At 37.0% G+C, this 19,601-nt stretch overlaps 1 protein-coding gene across 1 annotated transcript in view; it reads left to right on the top strand.

The window, feature by feature from the left end:
• LOC135205910 (Y+L amino acid transporter 2-like) overlaps positions 1 to 19,126 on the top strand; it is a 108,521-nt gene extending 89,395 nt beyond the window's left edge. Inside the window, exons 6-10 of the mRNA XM_064237135.1 lie at positions 2,692 to 2,815; positions 3,166 to 3,366; positions 17,815 to 17,964; positions 18,116 to 18,293; positions 18,873 to 19,126. Coding sequence (XP_064093205.1) covers positions 2,692 to 2,815; positions 3,166 to 3,366; positions 17,815 to 17,964; positions 18,116 to 18,293; positions 18,873 to 18,934 — 715 coding nt within the window. The 3' untranslated portion in view covers positions 18,935 to 19,126. The remainder of the gene's footprint in view (positions 1 to 2,691; positions 2,816 to 3,165; positions 3,367 to 17,814; positions 17,965 to 18,115; positions 18,294 to 18,872) is intronic.
• The last annotated feature ends 475 nt before the right edge of the window (positions 19,127 to 19,601 follow it).

Raw genomic sequence — 19,601 nt, 5'->3', positions numbered from 1 at the left:
TATTCCTGTGTTTTAGGCACTTTCTCTGTATTATTTACTAAATGAATAAGTGCTCCCTCGGCAATTCCACTTTCCTTTTGTCTGAAGGCAATTGGATCTTGCACGTCAGGAGTCAACCCTGCATCTATATATATCTCTTCATCACTCGAAGACAGTTTTGGTTACAGGTTTACACAGCTGACAGTTCATGAATCGAGGAAATTATAGTTGGATTTCATAAGAGTTCAAGCTTACCTTCTCAAGGATTCAAAACTGTTATCTTGGCAATAATTAAAAACTATTACGCCCAAAGTGTAAGAGGAATTGTGTTCTTACGTTTAGAAAATCAATATAAAGGCTAAGGTTTAAAAATTTGTCTTCTTAGTAGTACATCAAGGATCTATTCTTAATCACCAAAGTCAAACATTTGATACAGACATGGTAAACTCGACGGTTTTGAATTCTTGGCACTTCCTGAGGGATAAATTCCATTAATTACACATATAAGTATCTCATCGCATCAAACTGTGCTTTAAAACATGGTGCTGGACAGTGAAATAAACAAGACATCAAGCTCTTTGCTTCGGGTGCCAAAAGGTTGCCTGATGATTTATAGTTTCTAATAGCATTCCCTTAATACAATTAACAAAAATGATAACTCTTAACATGGGTGTTACAACTGATGACCTAAAAGATATGGCAGACATAGAACAGAGTTGTCGTAAACTATGAGCAACTGGCAACATGGTTGCAAATAGGTTTGCCTTCTGTCACCAACACGAAACTGCTGCTCTTCCGCTTATGCTGATACAGTGTATGTGGTTGTTCCCTTTGAACAAACTATGCCCTAGAGACCATGAGATGTATCATAAGTCGCCTCTGCCTTGGTGACACATCGTGCTGCACAGCACGTTTTGCCTTTACACAACGTAAAGTGAGTGCTGTGGCCGGCATCAGTATCTTCCTGGAAGCCACGATGAGCAGTGGTGGGAATGAATTTGCCTGTGCTGCCATTGTTGTAGCACAAATGTATGATCAAAAGCACAATTGTGATAAGAAAAGGAGGGAATCATTACACTAAACGACAAATTCTAAAATATGTTTACCTCTATCATTTCCAATGATGAAGTTGACTGTCTTCCCTTAGTTTCTTCATTGTGGTGTCTTGTACATGTCTATTTTTATATGCTTTTAATTTGACATTCCATAAACATGGATAATGCTGATAAGACTATAAGAAGACGAATTTCTTCTCATTTCCATTCCATGACGATATAGTAAAATTCAGTACTCGATGACGAGAGATTGCCAGTGAGTAGTTGTCAGCGGAGTGAGTCTGGGTCAGGCTTCAGACATCAAGCTTGGCTTGGTGAGTTGGGTTGTGTGATGCAGCATGCTTCCTGGTGAGCAGTCAAGTGGGTAGGTCTAACAAGAAGTTAGGAGGGGTTGGTGATGAGTCTTACGTATGCAGCGTGCTGTGAAGCCTAGTGTAAACTCGCGGATGTTCATAGAAAACAGCCTGGATAATTTAAAAATCATTGTTAGGCAAACAATGCCCAGTGTGATCACCTGACTGAGGAACAGCAGCAATTCACTCATACAAAACATCCTAAACTGTGAGGCAAGAAGATCTCATTGTGGGACAGCTGGGGAAATGAGGTGTCTGTTCCATAAAAGTCTTAATCTCTATTTTTACAAAGTGTCACTTGTAGAATTTGTCATTAGTATCATATTCTACGATTACTGTTATTATTAGTGGAATTTTATTTTTTCGTTAATACTGTAAATACTTTCATTATAAAGTTTTACTACTTCCAATTTTCGTATTTAGCCTTCTGGACCTGACTACTGTAACCTCTTAAGGTTCCTAGATGGAATTGGAGTATGTGCAATCCACCCACTATACTCTGTTTTTTTCCATCTGTCCATCTGGCTGTGGTGTTTGCGTATGGTAACACTGCGTCCCGGGCTATAGATAGTTCCATTCAACTTACATTCAACAATAATAATGATATCCTATTTCGAATATTAACGGTGTAATTAGCATACGGTAATTTATTAAAACACTTTTCAGTTGCAAATGTACACCCAGATATCCTTTTATTTACCTAAAACTTACACATAGCGTAACTATTTAAAACCCGGGACGCAGTGTTACCATGCGAAAACACCACAGGCGGATGGACAGATGGAAAAAAACAGAGTATAGTTGTTATCATTTTTAATGTTTTTAGCTACTATTCTCATTATTATTACTGTTATTACCACTATAATGAATGCTATTATTTATACTTCTTCCGCAACTGTGCGGATATTGCCAATTTATCATTATTTATCATGTTATCTTATGTATCTAGATTGTGAATGTCATTGTCTATACTTTGTATATTCCATGTATATGGCCTTGAGCTAAACTAAAATCTATTATTATTATTATTATTATTATTATTATTATTATTATTATTATTATTATTATTATTATTATTACTCTTCACTTAGCTAAATTACTTTACATGAACAATTGTTCATCTATTTGCCATTTTGCTTCCCATTATATTTTAAACTTCATTTGACATCTCTTTCTGTTCTCTAACAATTTTTGCATATCTTTACCACCTGGAAATAACTTTCCTCACTTATCTAGCATTTTATGTATTAAGACAATATCATTATGCCTGTTCATAGAACTATTTTTTGCCTTTTCCATTTTAGGAATATCCCATTATCCATCATGATATCAACTACTCTCGTGACAGCAGTTTATGTGTTGGCCAACGTAGCCTACCTTGCCGTCCTTACACCATCGGAAATGCTTTCCTCAAACGCTGTTGCTATGGTAAGTTTCCCGGATCGGTACCTCGAGCATGATACTATCCAGATCCATCGTCATTGTTTTGTTTTAATCTATCACCCAGACTGACAATTAATTTGCAACGTAGTTCTACATTGTTTCAATTTCCCAGGTATGTACTATAACCTTTGGCACAGAATTTGGGAGAAAAAATACACGTAATTTACTCCATTATTAAAAAATGTTCTGTCGCAACTGGATATTGGATGTAATCTTTACTATTTTTTTATTGTTGTAACAGCGACAGAGACAAACTGTTAAAGCCTCAAAACTACTGGAACACTTGAGAAACATTATTGTCATGTAAGACTAACGGATATTGTTCTTTTACACAGACTTTTGCCAGCCAATTACTAGGAGTCATGGCGTGGATCATGCCATTTTTTGTCATGTGCTCTACTTTTGGATCTATGAATGGCATTGTGTACACTCAGTCCCGCCTGATTTTTGTAGGAGCTCGTCGGGGACAGTTTCCAGAAGCATACTCCCTGATCCATGCAAATTACTTCACTCCTGTGCCAGCAATTGTTTTGAATGTAAGTAGTCTATTGCTTTGCTCCAGGAACAGAGAACTTCATCCTTCTAAGTTTATCGATCAGCAAACTTTAATAAGACTTCGGATTCGTAAAAATTTAAATTATACATAGATTGTCTATGTAAGAATTTACATATATGACAAAATATTTATATACATATACATATATGCACACACACACATATATATATATATATATATATATATATATAATATATATATATATGTGTGTGTGTGGTGTGTGTGTGTGTGTGTGTGTGTGTGTGTGTGTGTGTGTGACTGGTAAAAATGTTCTGTTACAACAGAATTCCATTTAATAAAAGGAGCTCATAAAAACACCAAAATATAGAGACCCATCGTTTCATGTGCCGGAGCTTTCAATTACAATTTTTCTAAATGGTATAGCTGGCCTCGTTTCCCCTTTTTTAGGCACTTTTTCTCCCAGTCACATTAAACATTCGGAAGATTTTTGTCACAAATTCAGAGAAGCACATACCACTTCACAACATAAAACTCTTAAGGCTTGACGTAGATTCCCTATTCACAAAAGTACCGGTGTAGGACGTTCTTCAGTTTTTGAGGGAAAAAATATCCCCCTATTCAGATCATTTCCCATTGGCGCTTGACAAAATAATAAAGTTAGTTGAATTATGTGCATCTAATACCGAATTTTCATTTGGGGAATCATTCTAAAGGGCAAAAATTCGGGTGTAGTATGGGTAGTCCTTTAAGTCCTGTTTTAGCCAATCTGTACATGGAATACTTTGTAACTACAGTAATAAATGCAATTAAACCCAAAAAATGCTGTGGATGAGATATGTAGATGATATTCTAACATTCTGAGATAATAGGTGGGGCAATTTTAATGAATTCCTTTCAAAATTAAATGCATTAGTGCCCAACATCAAATTTAAAGTTGAATGGGAAACAGGCAACAAAATTCCTTTTCTTGATGTTTCAATAATCAGAGACACGACAGAATACAAATTTACCATATACAGAAAACCAATGTTCTCACTTTCATACATTCACTACTTTAGCTTACGACATTGCTATCAAAATAGTAGCAGCCAGTGACCTGTTCTTAAGAGCCTTATGAATTTGTTCCTCAGATTTCCTGGAAAAAGAATTTGAACTAATTTGTAAGCAGCTTTCGTCTTTAAAGTATCCTGACCATATAATTGAGAAAGCAATTCACAAAGCAAACGTAATTTTCTATTGACCCCCTCAAGACAAGACCAGAGATACACCCAACAATAAAATAAAAATTCCACACCTGGACAGGATTAAGATGGTGACTCAGACCCTTGGAAAATCTAACCGTTTTGCATTTACTTACCCAAACACCTTAGCCAAATCCCTGATTAATGTCCAACAAAAGACATCCCCCAAGGACACAGGCGTTTACGAAATCCCATGCCAGGACTGTGACCAATCTTACATCAGATTTACAGGAAAATCACTTCCCCAGAGATTAATACAGTACAAACAGTCAGTTAGGCATGGACAACAGAACTCAGCTAATTTCAACCATATAAATGAACATAACCATAGAATAAACTGGTATTTGTCACGCATAATTTATAGCAGCAACTGCCGGTACAAGAGTCAAATGATGGAATCGGCCTTAATTAGAGAGAGGCAGGTAATGAACATCTCAAAAGGAGCATGGGATTCAGATGTGATCAACAAGATTTTCATTCAACCAATACTTAAGAAGATTAGAGGAAGATTATCTGCGAGAGTGACCTAAATTGGCTTACCTGTGGATAGATCTCTTGGTATAAATACCACCTTTTCTGTAGACTTTTCTCATTCATCTACCTGAAGAGGGAGACAGCAGTCTCTGAAATATAGTATTTTTCTCTCTATATTTTGGTGCTTTTATGGGCTCCTTTTATTGTATATTATATATATATATATATATATATATATATATATATATATATATATATATACGTATATAATAGATAGATATTTTTATATGAAATTTAATTTGAATATTTTTTCTATTTAAGTTTATTTCGGCGTCAATAACTTAGATGTTGTGACACCAGGTTTAATGGACACAATCAATCAATCATTTGTTAGATATTTGCAATTACAGTTACTGTGTTATCAATCAGCTTAATTTGGGTACCTATAACTGCCATTCTCTCTCTCTCTCTCTCTCTCTCTCTCTCTCTCTCCTCTCTCCTCTCTCTCTCTCTCTCTCCATTTCCTTACATACTTGGGTATTCCTCCGGTATACAACCTGGTAACATGTGAATGTCAGGTTCAGAAGGCCCGCATTCTTTCTTTGTTATGCATAGTATGCCACATGATAATACCTAGCTCTAAAGATAGTAGACTGAATACCTATGATTACTGGCTCATCAAATTCTACAAGCAATTTTATGTTATAGTGTGAATGACATTAATTTATCCAGGTAAATGAACGTGTTATACTAGCAAGAACTCAACTTTATCAGGTATTGAATCAATAATATTGGTTTCAATCAAAGGAAAGAACGGCTTGTTTAAAAATTAAATGGCTGGTACTAACAATAACCTCCTCCTCCTCCTCCTCCTCCTCCTCCTCCTCCTCCTCCTCCTCCTCCTCCTCCTCCATGGGGATTTGAACTGTCAATCACAGAAATGTCTGATCAATTTCTTATCCACTTAATCACAAACATAAAAGGCAGCAAACCTGATAAGCAGCTGAATATGCTTAGAATCACAGAGGGTAATCACCTGAAAATATATGGCGACAGTCAAGTCTTTGGTAGCCACAACCACCGACTGCTGAATGGGCAGCTGACTCTTCTTTTCATATTAGTCATCAAAGAAGCAGATCCCTGCCTATGCTTAGTTTCATAATGGGAACCACTGTGCCCTTGACAATAGTTACACTCCCTCCCCACTCCACTGGCACTAGTGGACATATTATTTAACCTTCTTCCTCAGTGGACCTACAGTCAAGTGTGCATAACTGTTAACACCAGTTTTCCAGCGATATTGGTCGGTGTTATCTGAATCTAGCCACCTGTGGGGGCAAGCCAGCCTCAATGGGTGCCAGTCCCAAGCGTGGATGAATAGGGAGGCTTGGTGTCAGGAAGGGCATCCGACTGTAAAAACCCACGCCAGAACCAATGAAATGAGTCGTGATATAGATGAGAATAGTGCTAGGGCGTACTCCATAAACGACGCACAAACACATCACCCTAACTCTGCGACAAGGCGATGGCTACTGCATCATGAGCGGGTGCAGCTAAAGAAGCGAGCTCTAAATGTGATCAGAATAGGCCAGCTCAATATTGGGTCTATGACAGGAAGAGGAAGAGAGTTGGCGGAGTTGATGAGGATAAAGGGAGTGGATATTTTGTGTGTGCAGGAAACTCGATGGAAGGGTAATAAAGCCAAAGAACTGGGGGATGGCTACAAGCTAATCTATAGTGGAGCAAATGAGCAGGGTAGGAATGGCGTTGGTGTAGTGTTGTCGGGGGAAATGAAGAATGCAGTGACAGAAGTGAGTAGAAAGAATGACCGCATTATGAGAGTGAAGATATGTTATGGAGGGGAAACAATGAACATCATTAGTGTTTATGCTCCACAAGTGGGCTGCACAGAGGAAGAAAAGAGCCAGTTTTGGAACGAAATGAGTGAGGTAATGCAAGAACTGGAAGAGCAGAAGAGGATTGTAGTGGGGGCAGACTTTAATGGACATGTCGGAAATGAAAAGGATGTAATTGAACGTTGAACGTATGCATGGAGGACATGGGATCGGGGAGAGAAACCCAGAAGGAGAGAGCATAGTAGTCTTTGCTGTGTCCTTTGATATGGCAATATGAACACATTCTTCAAAAAGAAGAGGGAGCACTTGATAACATACAGGAGTGGTGGTAGATGCACACAAATAGATTGCCTCCTTTACAATAGAACAAGGCTGGTGGAAGTTAGGAATTGTAAAGTTATCCCAGGTGACCACGTGGCCCCCCAACATAGGCTCCTTTGTATGGATTTAAAGATGAAAAGTGAAAAGAAAACAAAAACGAATGGGGTAAAGAAAATCAAGTGGTATAAATTGTTAGGGAGGGATAATGATAAGAAGAGAGAGTTCAGGAGAAGAGTGCTGGGAGAGGTTGATCTGGGAATTGAAGATGTGGGAGAATGGTGGAGGCATAATGCATCAGTGATTAGAAGACATGGAAAGGAGATGCTAGGGGAAACATCTGGAATAGTATGGGAGGAAAAGGAGAGCTGGTGGTGGGGAGAAGAGGTGGGGGAAGTGGCGAAGGGTAAAGGGGAGGCAAAGAAGAGATTTGAAGAGTCGCAGCTGTAGGAGGACAGAGAGAGATTAAAAAAAAGAAACAAAGGAGTAGAAAGGGTGGTAGCTCAGGCTAAGGCAAGAGCATATGAAGAGGTTTATAATGAACTGGAAACCAAAGAAGGGTTGAGTAAGATGCTCAAACTGTCAAAAGTAAGAAATAAAAGAACAAAGGACATCACCCATATTAAGCAAATGGAAGATAGGAATGGTACGGTCATAAAAAAGGAAGACATCCAGAAAAGATGGAAAGAGTATTTCGAACAACTGCTAAATGAAGAAAATAAAAGACTTGTAAGAGAGGAGGGACAAGTAAACATGGTAATGGTAATAGGGATATCTAGGGATGAAGTGATACGAGCCTTAAAAAGAATGAGGAATAGGAAGGCAACAGGACCTGACTTAATCCCAGTCAAAATTTGGAAAGCCTTAGGAGAGGAAGGGGTAGACATCTTGTATGATCTGATGGTAAAATTATTTGAACAGGAAAAGATACCAGAAGAATGGCGGGAAAGCATATTGATACCTATATTTAAAGGTAAAGGTGATGTCCAGGAATGCAGTAATTCTAGAGGTATAAAACTAATGTCTCACACATTGAAGATTTTCACATTGAAGATTTTGGAAACAATAATAGATAGCAGGCTGAGAGAGGAAGTGGGAATAGGGAAGGAACAGTTAGGATTTATGAAGGGAAGCAGCACAACGGATGGAATATTTCTCATATGGCAGCTGATGGAGAAATTCAGAGAAAAACAACGAGACCTGCATCTGGTATTCATAGACCTTGTAAAGGCCTATGACAGAGTACCAAGGCAAGAAATATGGAGATGTTTGAGGGAGAAGATGGTGCTGGAAAAGTATGTCAGAATTATTCAGGAGATGTACAGGAATGTGTATACTAGAGTGAGGAGCAGTGTTGGAGAGACGGATGGATTTGAGATAGGAGTTGGATTACACCAGGGGTCAGCTCTTAGCCCATTCATCTTCAACATCGTGATGGATGTAATGACCAGGGATATTAGAGAAGCCGTGCCATGGTGCATATTATACGTGGATAACATTGTGTTGTGTTCAGAGGGGAGGGAGGAGTTGGAGGGGAGGTTGGAGAGGTGGTGAGCAGCACTTGAGGAGGGAGGAATGAGAATAAGCAGATCAAAAACCGAATATATGTGTTCCAGTATTACTGAGGACGGTGGAAGTAGCATAAGATTGGGTGGGGAAGAAATAAAGAAAGTACAGAATTTCAAGTACTTAGGGTCCGTATTAGAGGATAGTGGAAGCATGGACCAAGAGGTGAGACATCGAATTCAGGCAGGATGGAATAACTGGAGGTCTGCATCAGGGGTCTTCTGTGACAAGAAGGTCCCTCTGAAACTGAAAGGAAAGTTTCATAGGACAGTGGTCAGACCAGCAATGCTATATGGAACAGAAACAGGAAGTATGGGGAAAACAGAGGAGAAGATGGATGTAGCAGAAATGAGAATGTTGAGATGGATGTCGGGAGTAACAGGGGAAGATAGGATTAGAAATGAGTATATAAGAGGATCGACAAAGGTAGTTGAAATATCGAAGAAAATACAGGGAGGAAAGCTTCTATGGTATGGACACCTGTTACGAAGGGAGGAACGTCATGTTGGAAGACATACGATGGAGATGGAAGTGCGGGGTAGAAGGAAGAAGGGAAGACCAAGAAAGGGATGGCGTGATTGTGTAGGGGAAGATATGGTATTGAAAGGTATAAATGAGAACGAGGCACAGGACAGAAATCGATGGAGACGACTCATTCACAATGGCGACCCCATAAAAAATGGGTTTAAGCTAGGAAGAAGAAGAAGATTGGTCGGTGTTTATCTGTCCTGTTCTGGTTGGTAATGCTGTCTACTTGTCATTCACAGTATCTTAGAAGTAAGTTAAAGCTGTATAAGGGATGAAACACATTCTCTCATTTAAGTGCCAAACACATTCTCTCATTTAAGTGCCAGTGATATTAATATATGAAAAAGTGATTGACAAAGTCTGCTATTTATGAAAGTGTGCTTGAGGTCGGCAATAAATAAGCACAAAAGCTGCACTGACTTCCATGCAGGAGGCAAAAGATTTCTCCTGTAGTGGGGCTAAATGGTGTGTATTTGCAACCTTAAGCATCTTGCATGTAAGTTCAAAGTGCTTTGGGGCTGAAACTTATTCACCTATTTCATCACCAGTTACAGTGATGTATTAACCTTATAAATAATATTTATTTGAGTTATGGTTAAGAGGCGTCTATTTTGCGATTGGAGAAGGGAACAAACATATAGTACTTAGGCAATTTTCTGAAAATAGAAAAGGATGAGTAGGTTCTTCCAAGAACTTCTCTAAACCACCGATCTTTGCTTCGCTGTTATTTCCAGAAGTTTCCAAAATGTTGTTCCAAGAAATTGTGGTTTCAAATCCAGTAATTTACCCACCTGGTATCTGGTTACTGAACAAGGTAACTTGTACTTGAAAAGTGTTGTGATTTTAAGATTTCCATAGAGTCCTTAGGCATGCACAGTGGGTCAGAATGCGGTATTCGGGGACAAAAATACTTCAATTGCAGAAATTGATTTTATTTGGCTCTAGTTATATTCTAAACATATTATATAAGATAATTAATTATTTAGCTGGTATGAGTAGAGGTTTTTGATCATAAAAATCAATCAATCTCTTCATTATTTAGATCACACAATAGATTAGGGAAACAAGAGAAATGATGGAAACTAAAACAGTACATCCTTATTTAAAAATATTTTATGGATTTGCCAAAAAATGCAGTAACCTTACCAAGAGTGCAATCATTAAACTGTTCAATTTAAGAAATTAAGGTACAATTCAAGTAAAGTAAATCAAAATGTACGCAGATAACAAGAAGTACTAGAGTAGAATCTGGAGAAGTCACGCAAATATGAAAGCCGCAAGGCGCTGAATGACATTGTAGTATGTCTCAGGTTATTATCTGTGTCCTTCAGTTTATTTATCGGAATCTTCAACAATTAGAGGTTGAGAATCACTTGGAAGATCTTTCTTTGATACACACTTTGGAAGACTGAACTGCTCTATTACATAGCTCCATGAATAAGAATTCTATGCAAGCTCTGAGTCATATAATAATACTAACGATAATCTTCCATAGAAAATTTAGCAGTGGTTATTCAGAATTATTTGAATGCTGTGACATTAATATCCAGTCCAGATGGTAATGTACACAAGATGATGTGTAAATTCTTCAACAAATCTATCTTAAATCCAAGAATTACACTTTACGTTTGAGCACGTTGGAAAAATCTTCCAGCGGTATTTCCACCATTTGATGTACTAACCCTGTTTGATCGCGGAAGGTTTGCCTTTTCTACTCTGGATTTCTGTTCCTGAACCTTGGCCTTTTCTTCTTTTGTTCTTGCTTGCCATTTCTTTATAGGTGTTCTGTGTGAGAGATGTAAACAGCATTCCATAGATCTTATCCAGGTATGTAAAGTTGACAATCCATACAAGATTCCATTCTTTGACAAGGGCCTATTCAAAACTGTCTATGTCCTTCATTTGCTTGGTTGAAGCCTCACGCAGTGAATAGCATTGCATCGAGTTGCTGACTACAGATAGTGAAGATGCTACTTTCCCATCTATCATTATCAAGCTCACTTCACGAGTGACATTAATGCCATTTTCAATTGCGATCGAAATCCGATATATAGCATCTTTTGAAGACTTTTGAAGTTTCCTTAAAGCATTTAAACCTTAATGGTCTATAAAAAATGGAGAGGAGGGTTTACTATTTCTCCACACAACTACTTCCTCATTTGTTTCTGTAACTCCAATCAGCTGTAGAGGCACCATGCAAGTAACAAATAAACAGACAGGATTCAGACATAACATCCAGTTCCTCATTATCACTTCGTACTTGCTCATAAAAGCTATGACCCATCATTAAAACTATGGATAATGCCATCTTTTATTGCTTCACTTGCTTCCCTAAATATATATTGATTATCAACATCCATTACAGTTCATCTAATAATAAAATGTTTTCAGAAAAGTAACAAACATAATTGACCAGTAATAGTCTTAGACCAAGTATCTGCATTATTTATGACTATTTTTTCTATAGTTTATAAAATGTTTACGAGCACTGTCAACAAAGTTGCAACAACTAGAAGAAAGTACTTTGTGGCATAAATTGTGATAGAATTTCTTAACATTTAGCCCATTGCCAATCTTTGCAAAACTTTGCAATTTTTTTTACCGCATCATAAACTTTTATTTTTATAAAGGTTCTTAATAAAATAGGGGTAGTTTATATTGAATGCTGCTGTTATCAACTTATTGAGATCAAAAATAAAGAGCGAGGCCTTAATAAAACACAAAATAGAAACTTAAAACTATAAACATTCTCTACAACACACCATTCACGAACAATAGGTAATGAAACAATGACCAGGTTTTGCATGAGGAAACAGTGAACAACCGAGAGTAACAAGTTTGATAGTGTTTCAGCCTCCATAGGACTGGGTCAGGGAGTTGCTTACAATATATAATATTGCATTCCTTTGACCTCGACATATGTATTTCCATTTTCATAATTGTTTCAGTAACTGGGAAAATTCAAAATTCTAATTTTGTCCACCTGATGACCCACTGTGGAATGGGAAGATTTCCATAGTCCTTCTTAGGGGTGTAAACATTTCCATAGAGTCCTTCTCAGAAGTGGGAACATTTCCATAGAGTACTTCTTAAGAGTGTGAAAAATTTCCATAGAGTCCTTTTTAGGATTGTGAAGATTTCCATAGAGTCCTTCTTATGAGTGTGAAGATTTCGATAGAGTCCTTTTTGGAAATGTGAAGATTTCCAAAGAGACCTCCATAGGAATGTAAAGATTTCGATAGAGTCCTTCTTAGGAATGTGAAGATTTCCATAAAGTCCTTCTTAGGAATGTGAAGATTTCCACAAAGACCTTCTTAAGAATGTGAAGATTTCTATAGAATCCTGCTAAGGAGTGTGAAGATTTTGATAGAGTCATTCTAAGAAGTGTGAAGATTTCCATAGAGTCCTTTTTAGGAATGTGAAGACTTCCATAGAGTCCTACTTAGGAGTGTGAAGATTTCTATAGAGTCCTGCTAAGGAGTGTGAAGATTTCCAAAGAGTACTTCTAAGAAATGTGAAGATTTTGATATAGTCATTCTAAGAAGTGTGAATATTTCCATAGAGTCCTTCTTAGGAATGTGCCGATTTCGATAGAGTCCTTATTAGGAGTGTTTTTAGGAGTGTGAAGTTTCCTATAGAGTCCTTTTAGGAATGTGAAGATTTCCATAGAGTCCTTCATAGGAGTGTGAAGATTTCCAAAGAGTCCTTCTACGGAATATAAACATTTCCAGAGAGTCCTTCATAGGAGTGTGAAGATTTTCATAGAGTCCGTCTTAGGAATGTGCCATCCTTTTCTAGAAGTCCATTCTTAGTTAATGTGAGATGTCCATAGAGTCCCATCTTAGTAGTGTGAAGATTTCCATAAGGTCCTTTCTTAAGGAATGTGAAGATTTTCCAGAGTCCTTCTTAGGGAATGTGAAGATTTCCATAGATTCCTTCTAGGAATGTGAAGATTTTTATAAATCTTTTTAGGAATGTGAAGATTTTCATAGAGTCCCTTCCTTTTAGTAATGTGGAAGATTTTCATAGGTAGTCCTTCTTGGAATGTGAAATTTTCATAAGTATTTTCCTTAGGAAAGTGAAGATTTTCATAGAGTCCTTCTTAGGAATGTGAAGATTTCCATAGAGTCCTTGTTAGGAGTGTGAAGATTTTCATAGAGTCCGTCTTAGAAATGTGAATATTTCTATAGAGTCCTTCTTAGGAATGAGAAGATTTCAATAGAGTCCTTCTTAGTAGTATGAAGATTTCAATAGGGTCCTTCTTAGGAATGTGAATATTTCCATAGTGTCCATCTTAGTAGTATGAAGATTTCCATAGAGTCCTTCTTAGGATGTGAAGATTTCCATAGAGTCCTTCTTAGGAATGTGAAGATTTTTATAAAGTCCTTCTTAGGAATGTGAAGATTTCCATAGAGTCCTTCTTAGGAATGTGAAGATTTCCATAGAGTCCTTCTTAGGAATGTGAAGATTTTTATAAAGTCCTTTTTAGGAATGTGAAGATTTTCATAGAGTCCTTCTTAGGAATGTGAAGATTTCCATAGAGTCCTTCTTAGGAATGTGAAGATTTTTATAAAGTCCTTTTTAGGAATGTGAAGATTTTCATAGAGTCCTTCTTAGGAATATGAAGATTTCCATAGAGTCCTTCTTAGGATGTGAAGATTTCCATAGAGTCCTTCTTAGGAATGTGAAGATTTTTATAAAGTCCTTTTTAGAAATGTGAAGATTTTCATAGAGTCCTTCTTAGGAATGTGAAGATTTCCATAGAGTCCTTGTTAGGAGTGTGAAGATTTACAAACGCAAAACCCTAACCCTTCTGCGCCTTGGTAGCACTGTTTCGGTTTCATCCAGAAAGTTATTTCAGCGGTTGACCTGGGATTACCCAGAAAGTGCCCTCCGGAGCGGACCATCAGAAGAAATTTGCATATACCATCTCTCTCTCTCTCTCTCTCTCTCTCTCTCTCTCTCTGTCTTTCTTCTCCATTGTAGATGCTGTATATGTTAAAGTGAAACGATATTTTATATAAGATGCCTAAGCTGTTGGGTTTGCTTCTGCATTAATGTGCCTTCTTGATATGTTTTCCACAATCTTTAGGACCTGTTCAATAAAATCATAAGTCTTGAAAGGATCCTCGGTAAAGATTTATGTGAGTCAAATTCTTTTTGAACACTGTGTAGCTTTCTATAGAGTCCTTCTTAGGAAAATGAAGATTTCCGTAGAGTCCGTCTTGGGAGTGTGAAGATTTCCATAGAATCCTTTTTAGGAATGTGAATATTTCTATAGAGTCCTTCTTAGGAATGTGAAGATTTCCATAGAGTCCTACTTAGGAGTGTGAAGATTTCTATAGAGTCCTTCTTAGGAGTGTGAAGATTCCCATAGAGTCCTTCTTAGGAGTGTGAAGATTCCCATAGAGTCCTTCTTAAGAGTGTGAAGATTTCCAAGGACTTTTGTAGGTGTGGCATGGAAAAGAGCTAGAAAAACATTTTATTCAACTAATGGCAAACTTGAATTTAGTAAGCTTAACATTCTAAAATTACCCTATGATGTAAGGTTTTCAGATTTTCCTAGAATTTTAAAGCTTTTTAACATAAATATTAATGTCAAGAGTTTAGTAATAAAAAAATTCTCCTAAAGATCTTCCAGGCTGCACATATGAAATTCCTTGCAAAAAGTGTGATAAAGTCTATTACAGACAAACCAGTCAATCTCTTTCACAGCGTCTCAAACAGCATCAATATCCTGTGAGAACCGGGCAAATATCGAATGCATTATTTGTACATATGAGAGATTTAGATCATTCTATTAACTGGAGTCAAGCAAGAGCCTTAATCCCATGTAATGACACAGTTAAAAGGAATATCACTGAATCTTGTTTCATCAATCAAATAATGGAAATGTTCTAAATTTAAGTCTTGGTTTATTTAAACTTGATGCCTTCATAATGAAAAAAGTTGTAGATAAATATAAGAACAACATTAATGTATTAAGTTTTTACATATTTTGGACTGTACGGATACTTTGTAATATCGGTTAGGGTTAAATCTATGTTTAGGTTTGTGACCGTGTGATATCCGATAAACCTGGATTATCTCTTTAATTTTTACCCTTTTGACAATTAACCATCTGGTGTTCTTGATCTTGTTGTGTACCTGAGACCTTTCTCTCCAATTGTATTTCATTCGTTCCTTGACAATGTCTTAGTAAAGATGGAAGTGCTTGGATTTCTGACCATCATTTTCCTGTGGTATTTGCTTATTATATATATACACACATACACACATACATATATATATATATATACATATATATATATATATATATATATATATATATATATATATATATGTATGTATGTATGTATGTGTGTATATATAAGGTATCCTGGATCAGTTGTTTTCATCTCCTTTCCTCTGAGTTTGATGGGTGGAACCACTCAAACATAGCTTGAAATTGGTGGCTCAGATTATCACCAGTTATTTTGACCGGCTCCAATTCCTTGTTTTATGGGCAACGGCGGATTGAGCCGTGGCCACGGATTAGCAATCGCCATTTTGTCCAGGCAGTTGGAACGACTTCCACTTTCCCCGTGACTTTTGAGCGTCGACAAGGGAATTCCGAACTGGCCATCATCACTGTATAATTCCGGGCATTCGTGTGAAGCCCACCAAATTCGCTGCAGGTGGGAGGTAACTAGAGCTGTAGACAACAACCGATCGTTTTAATCAACAAATACCGACTTTCCAAGTACTATCAATCAAGGTATATAGAATAAGGGAGACCATTCTATATACCTTGCTATCAATATGATAGTCAAACCAAAATGACTACGAACATGGAGTAATTTTTAGTCGGTGCCACTTTTTCCAGCTTTAATTCATAAAACCTTGATCTACGTTTTCTGATAACAGTGAACAGCTTGACTTGTTTTAAGTATCTAACCGTGAAGACGTAAAATGGAATGAAATCTGAAGAATTGAAATCATACATTAAAATGCTTTGATCAAAAGCTAAGGTGAGGGTGATCTAGCGTCTCATCATCTAAATAACTTATGCCAATGCCCAATATCTAGCCCAGATTTACTGAGGAAAATAAATGGTACAATGTGATAAAAAAAATTATTTATTAACTCCTCAAAACTGTTAATTAACTTGGGCTTGACCCAGAACGGTCTCTTTCTTCTGGACAGCCCGTGGGAGGGATTACTTTATACCAGATACATATATAATTGTAATAGCCACAGTCCCTCTCAACTTCTCAAATTCTTCACATTCATTGGATAAGCATGTCACTACAAAGCCTTAGATCCAAATGTAAGAAATATGAAGCCAATCTGTCTGGTAGGAGGGTTCAACCCTACATCCAGAGTATCAGAAAGAGGTCACATTTCTTGCCTGACAACAAGAATGATAAAAGTCTGTTGCTATTCTTGCATCGCTGCTGTGTCAAACACTGAATTATGTAGTGGTTACTATATATGCATTTGACAATGAGATTTTAAATATTTTATGCAATTTTCCAAGAAAAATCGCATAAAAGTTTGAAATATGTCACGTGTATATCTGCGAAGAGTGCCTGCGATAGGTTTTGCTTTCGTGTGGATATGCCTTAAGGGACTCTCAACATTGAAAGGGGGAAATATTTAGACGGAAGGACCCCCGGAAACTTGAGCAATCCTTCCGACTCACTAGGGCACACTAGGACTATATTACCTAATACTATATTGGATTGACACTTTATGCATCGATATATATATATAATATATATATATATATATATATATATAGAGAAGATATATATATTATTATATATATATAATATATCATTCGAGCTACAAATGTCCTTTAATATCTAATTTGCTCTACCTCGGAATTGATATATTTTCATATATGTAAACCGAAGGGGAATTTTTTAGTTGATAGTAATTTCGTCCCCTCATGGGATCGCCGAATCGGTAACGTCAATGTCGTCCTGATTTCGTTAGTAGTTAGTATGGTGCTTTTTACATTGCATGGAACCAGTGGTTATTCAGCAACGGGACCAACGGCTTTACATGACTTCCCAACCACGTCGAGAGTGAACTTCTATCACCAGAAATACACATCTCTAACTCCTCAACGGAATGGCCGAAAATCGAACCCGCGACCACCGAGGTGGGACGCTAATACCATACCAACCACGCCACTGAGGCGCTTTCGTGCCTGTCCGCTGGACGGTGGTTCAATCCCATGAGGGGACGAAATTATTAGCAACTAAAAAATTCCCTTTCAGTTTACATATATGAAAATAAATCAATTCCGAGGTAGAGCGAATTAGATATTAAAGGACATTTGTAGCTCAAATGATTTATATATATATATATATATATATATCTATATATATATAATATATATATATATGATAATATATATATATATAATGTAATCTAAACCTCACAGTTTGTTGCATATGCTTATGTTTATACTACACAGAATTGTTTCTTTTGCAGGCTCTCTTAAGCTTGATGATGTTTATCACATCAGATATAGGCCTCCTCATCAATTACTCGACGTTCGCCATGACCGCAACTCAGCTTGCTTGTATGTGCGCCCTCTTCTGGTTCCGTTACAAGCAGCCTCATCGAAACAGGCCGTTTAAGGTACAAAGAAATCTCAGACCCTTTAGGAAACTTCAACTTTGAGTCTTACCGTTGCGCAGGTGATCATCACCTGCATTCATTTTCACGCTGTCATTACTTGTTGAAATATGACCTTATTTTCTTCTATTATTATTTCGATATATCTCCGCAGGTTTGGTTAATTCTGCCAGTCATCTTTTCCCTGGCATCTTTATTCTTAATGGTGATGCCTTTGATAGAGCGTCCGGTAGAAGTTGGTGCTGCTCTTGGAGTAGTCTGCTCAGGGCTTCCAGTTTACTATTTCACCATACACAGGCAGGACATCGCCCAGAAAGTCAGCGGAATTTTAGGTGAGTTTTTCTATATAGGTTTGCATGTTAATCGTGAAAGAGATAAAAGGCAGAGAGAGAGAGAGAGAGAGAGAGAGAGAGAGAGATGAGTACTTTATTATGAATGGATGGAATGGAATAGAGTTTAGTCCGAAGGTCAATCACTGGGAACTATGAGGTCATTCGGGGCTTGAAATGAAATTAAGAGTAGGGAGGTTTGCAAGGTGAAACAGGAGGGAAACCTCTAAGCAGCTGCGCTATAAAATCATGGTTAGGAGAGGGTCGATAGCAAAATGGAAGGAAGATAATATAGATAGAGGTACAGTAAAAGAAATAAAAGGGGCTGCGGATAGAAGCTGCAGAGAACCTTTAGTAATGCCTACAGTGCACCTAGTGAGGTGCACTGACGACACCAGTCTCCTACAGGGGAGTATTTTACTAAGAGTGTGAGTTCTTCAGTTATTTGTCATAGAAAATATGAATCTCGAAAGAGTCGTTGCAGCGAGAAAGAGGCTTTGTCGTGGAAATGACAGTTAACGAAATGAACAAAATATTATTTAACAAATTTGATTTCTAATCCTCTGGACCAAACTCTTACAGGGAAGCTGACGTGGCTGCATCAACTGCTGTTCCTTGGTCTGCCACAGGACAAGACTGAATGATGCAGCAAAACATCTTTCAGATTCTGCATACATTTTTGTGCTCGATACTACATCTACTAATATGTGATCCTGCCCAACCAATAGGCGTTCCAAGGCTTCTTTGTAGCTTTATTTATTACACATAAAATGTTTCGCGCGCGTGTGTGTGTGTGTGTGTGTGCAATCAAATAACTGATAGGATAGAATATAAAATTACACACACACACATACACACACATATATGTATATATATATATATATATATATAATAATATATATATATATATATATATATATATATATATATGAAATGAGTACAAATAACAATTTCGATTATATAAGACAACCTGCTGTGGAGCACTTTCGCCCACGTGCCGCTGACACAGTTGCATCTAAAGTAACATTCGTTCAAGCATAGTCACATAGGTCAGTGCTGATTACTGCAAACACTCGTCACATAGCCATAGAAACGTTCGGGTATATATATATATATAATATATATATATATATATATATATATATATATATATATATATATATATACATATATATATATATATATATATATATATATATATATATATATATATATTATATGTTCTTATTTATAAGCTGAGGGTAATTACCATTAGTTTATTGAACAAATTACCAATTGAATTGAATACTGAATATAGTATTTAGACCAAAG

This window comes from Macrobrachium nipponense, chromosome 11 (genome assembly GCF_015104395.2).
Source record: "Macrobrachium nipponense isolate FS-2020 chromosome 11, ASM1510439v2, whole genome shotgun sequence".
Classification (NCBI taxonomy): domain Eukaryota; kingdom Metazoa; phylum Arthropoda; class Malacostraca; order Decapoda; family Palaemonidae; genus Macrobrachium; species Macrobrachium nipponense.
The sequence above is the reverse complement of the archived record's forward strand: the minus strand, read 5'-3'. Positions and strand labels throughout refer to the sequence as shown.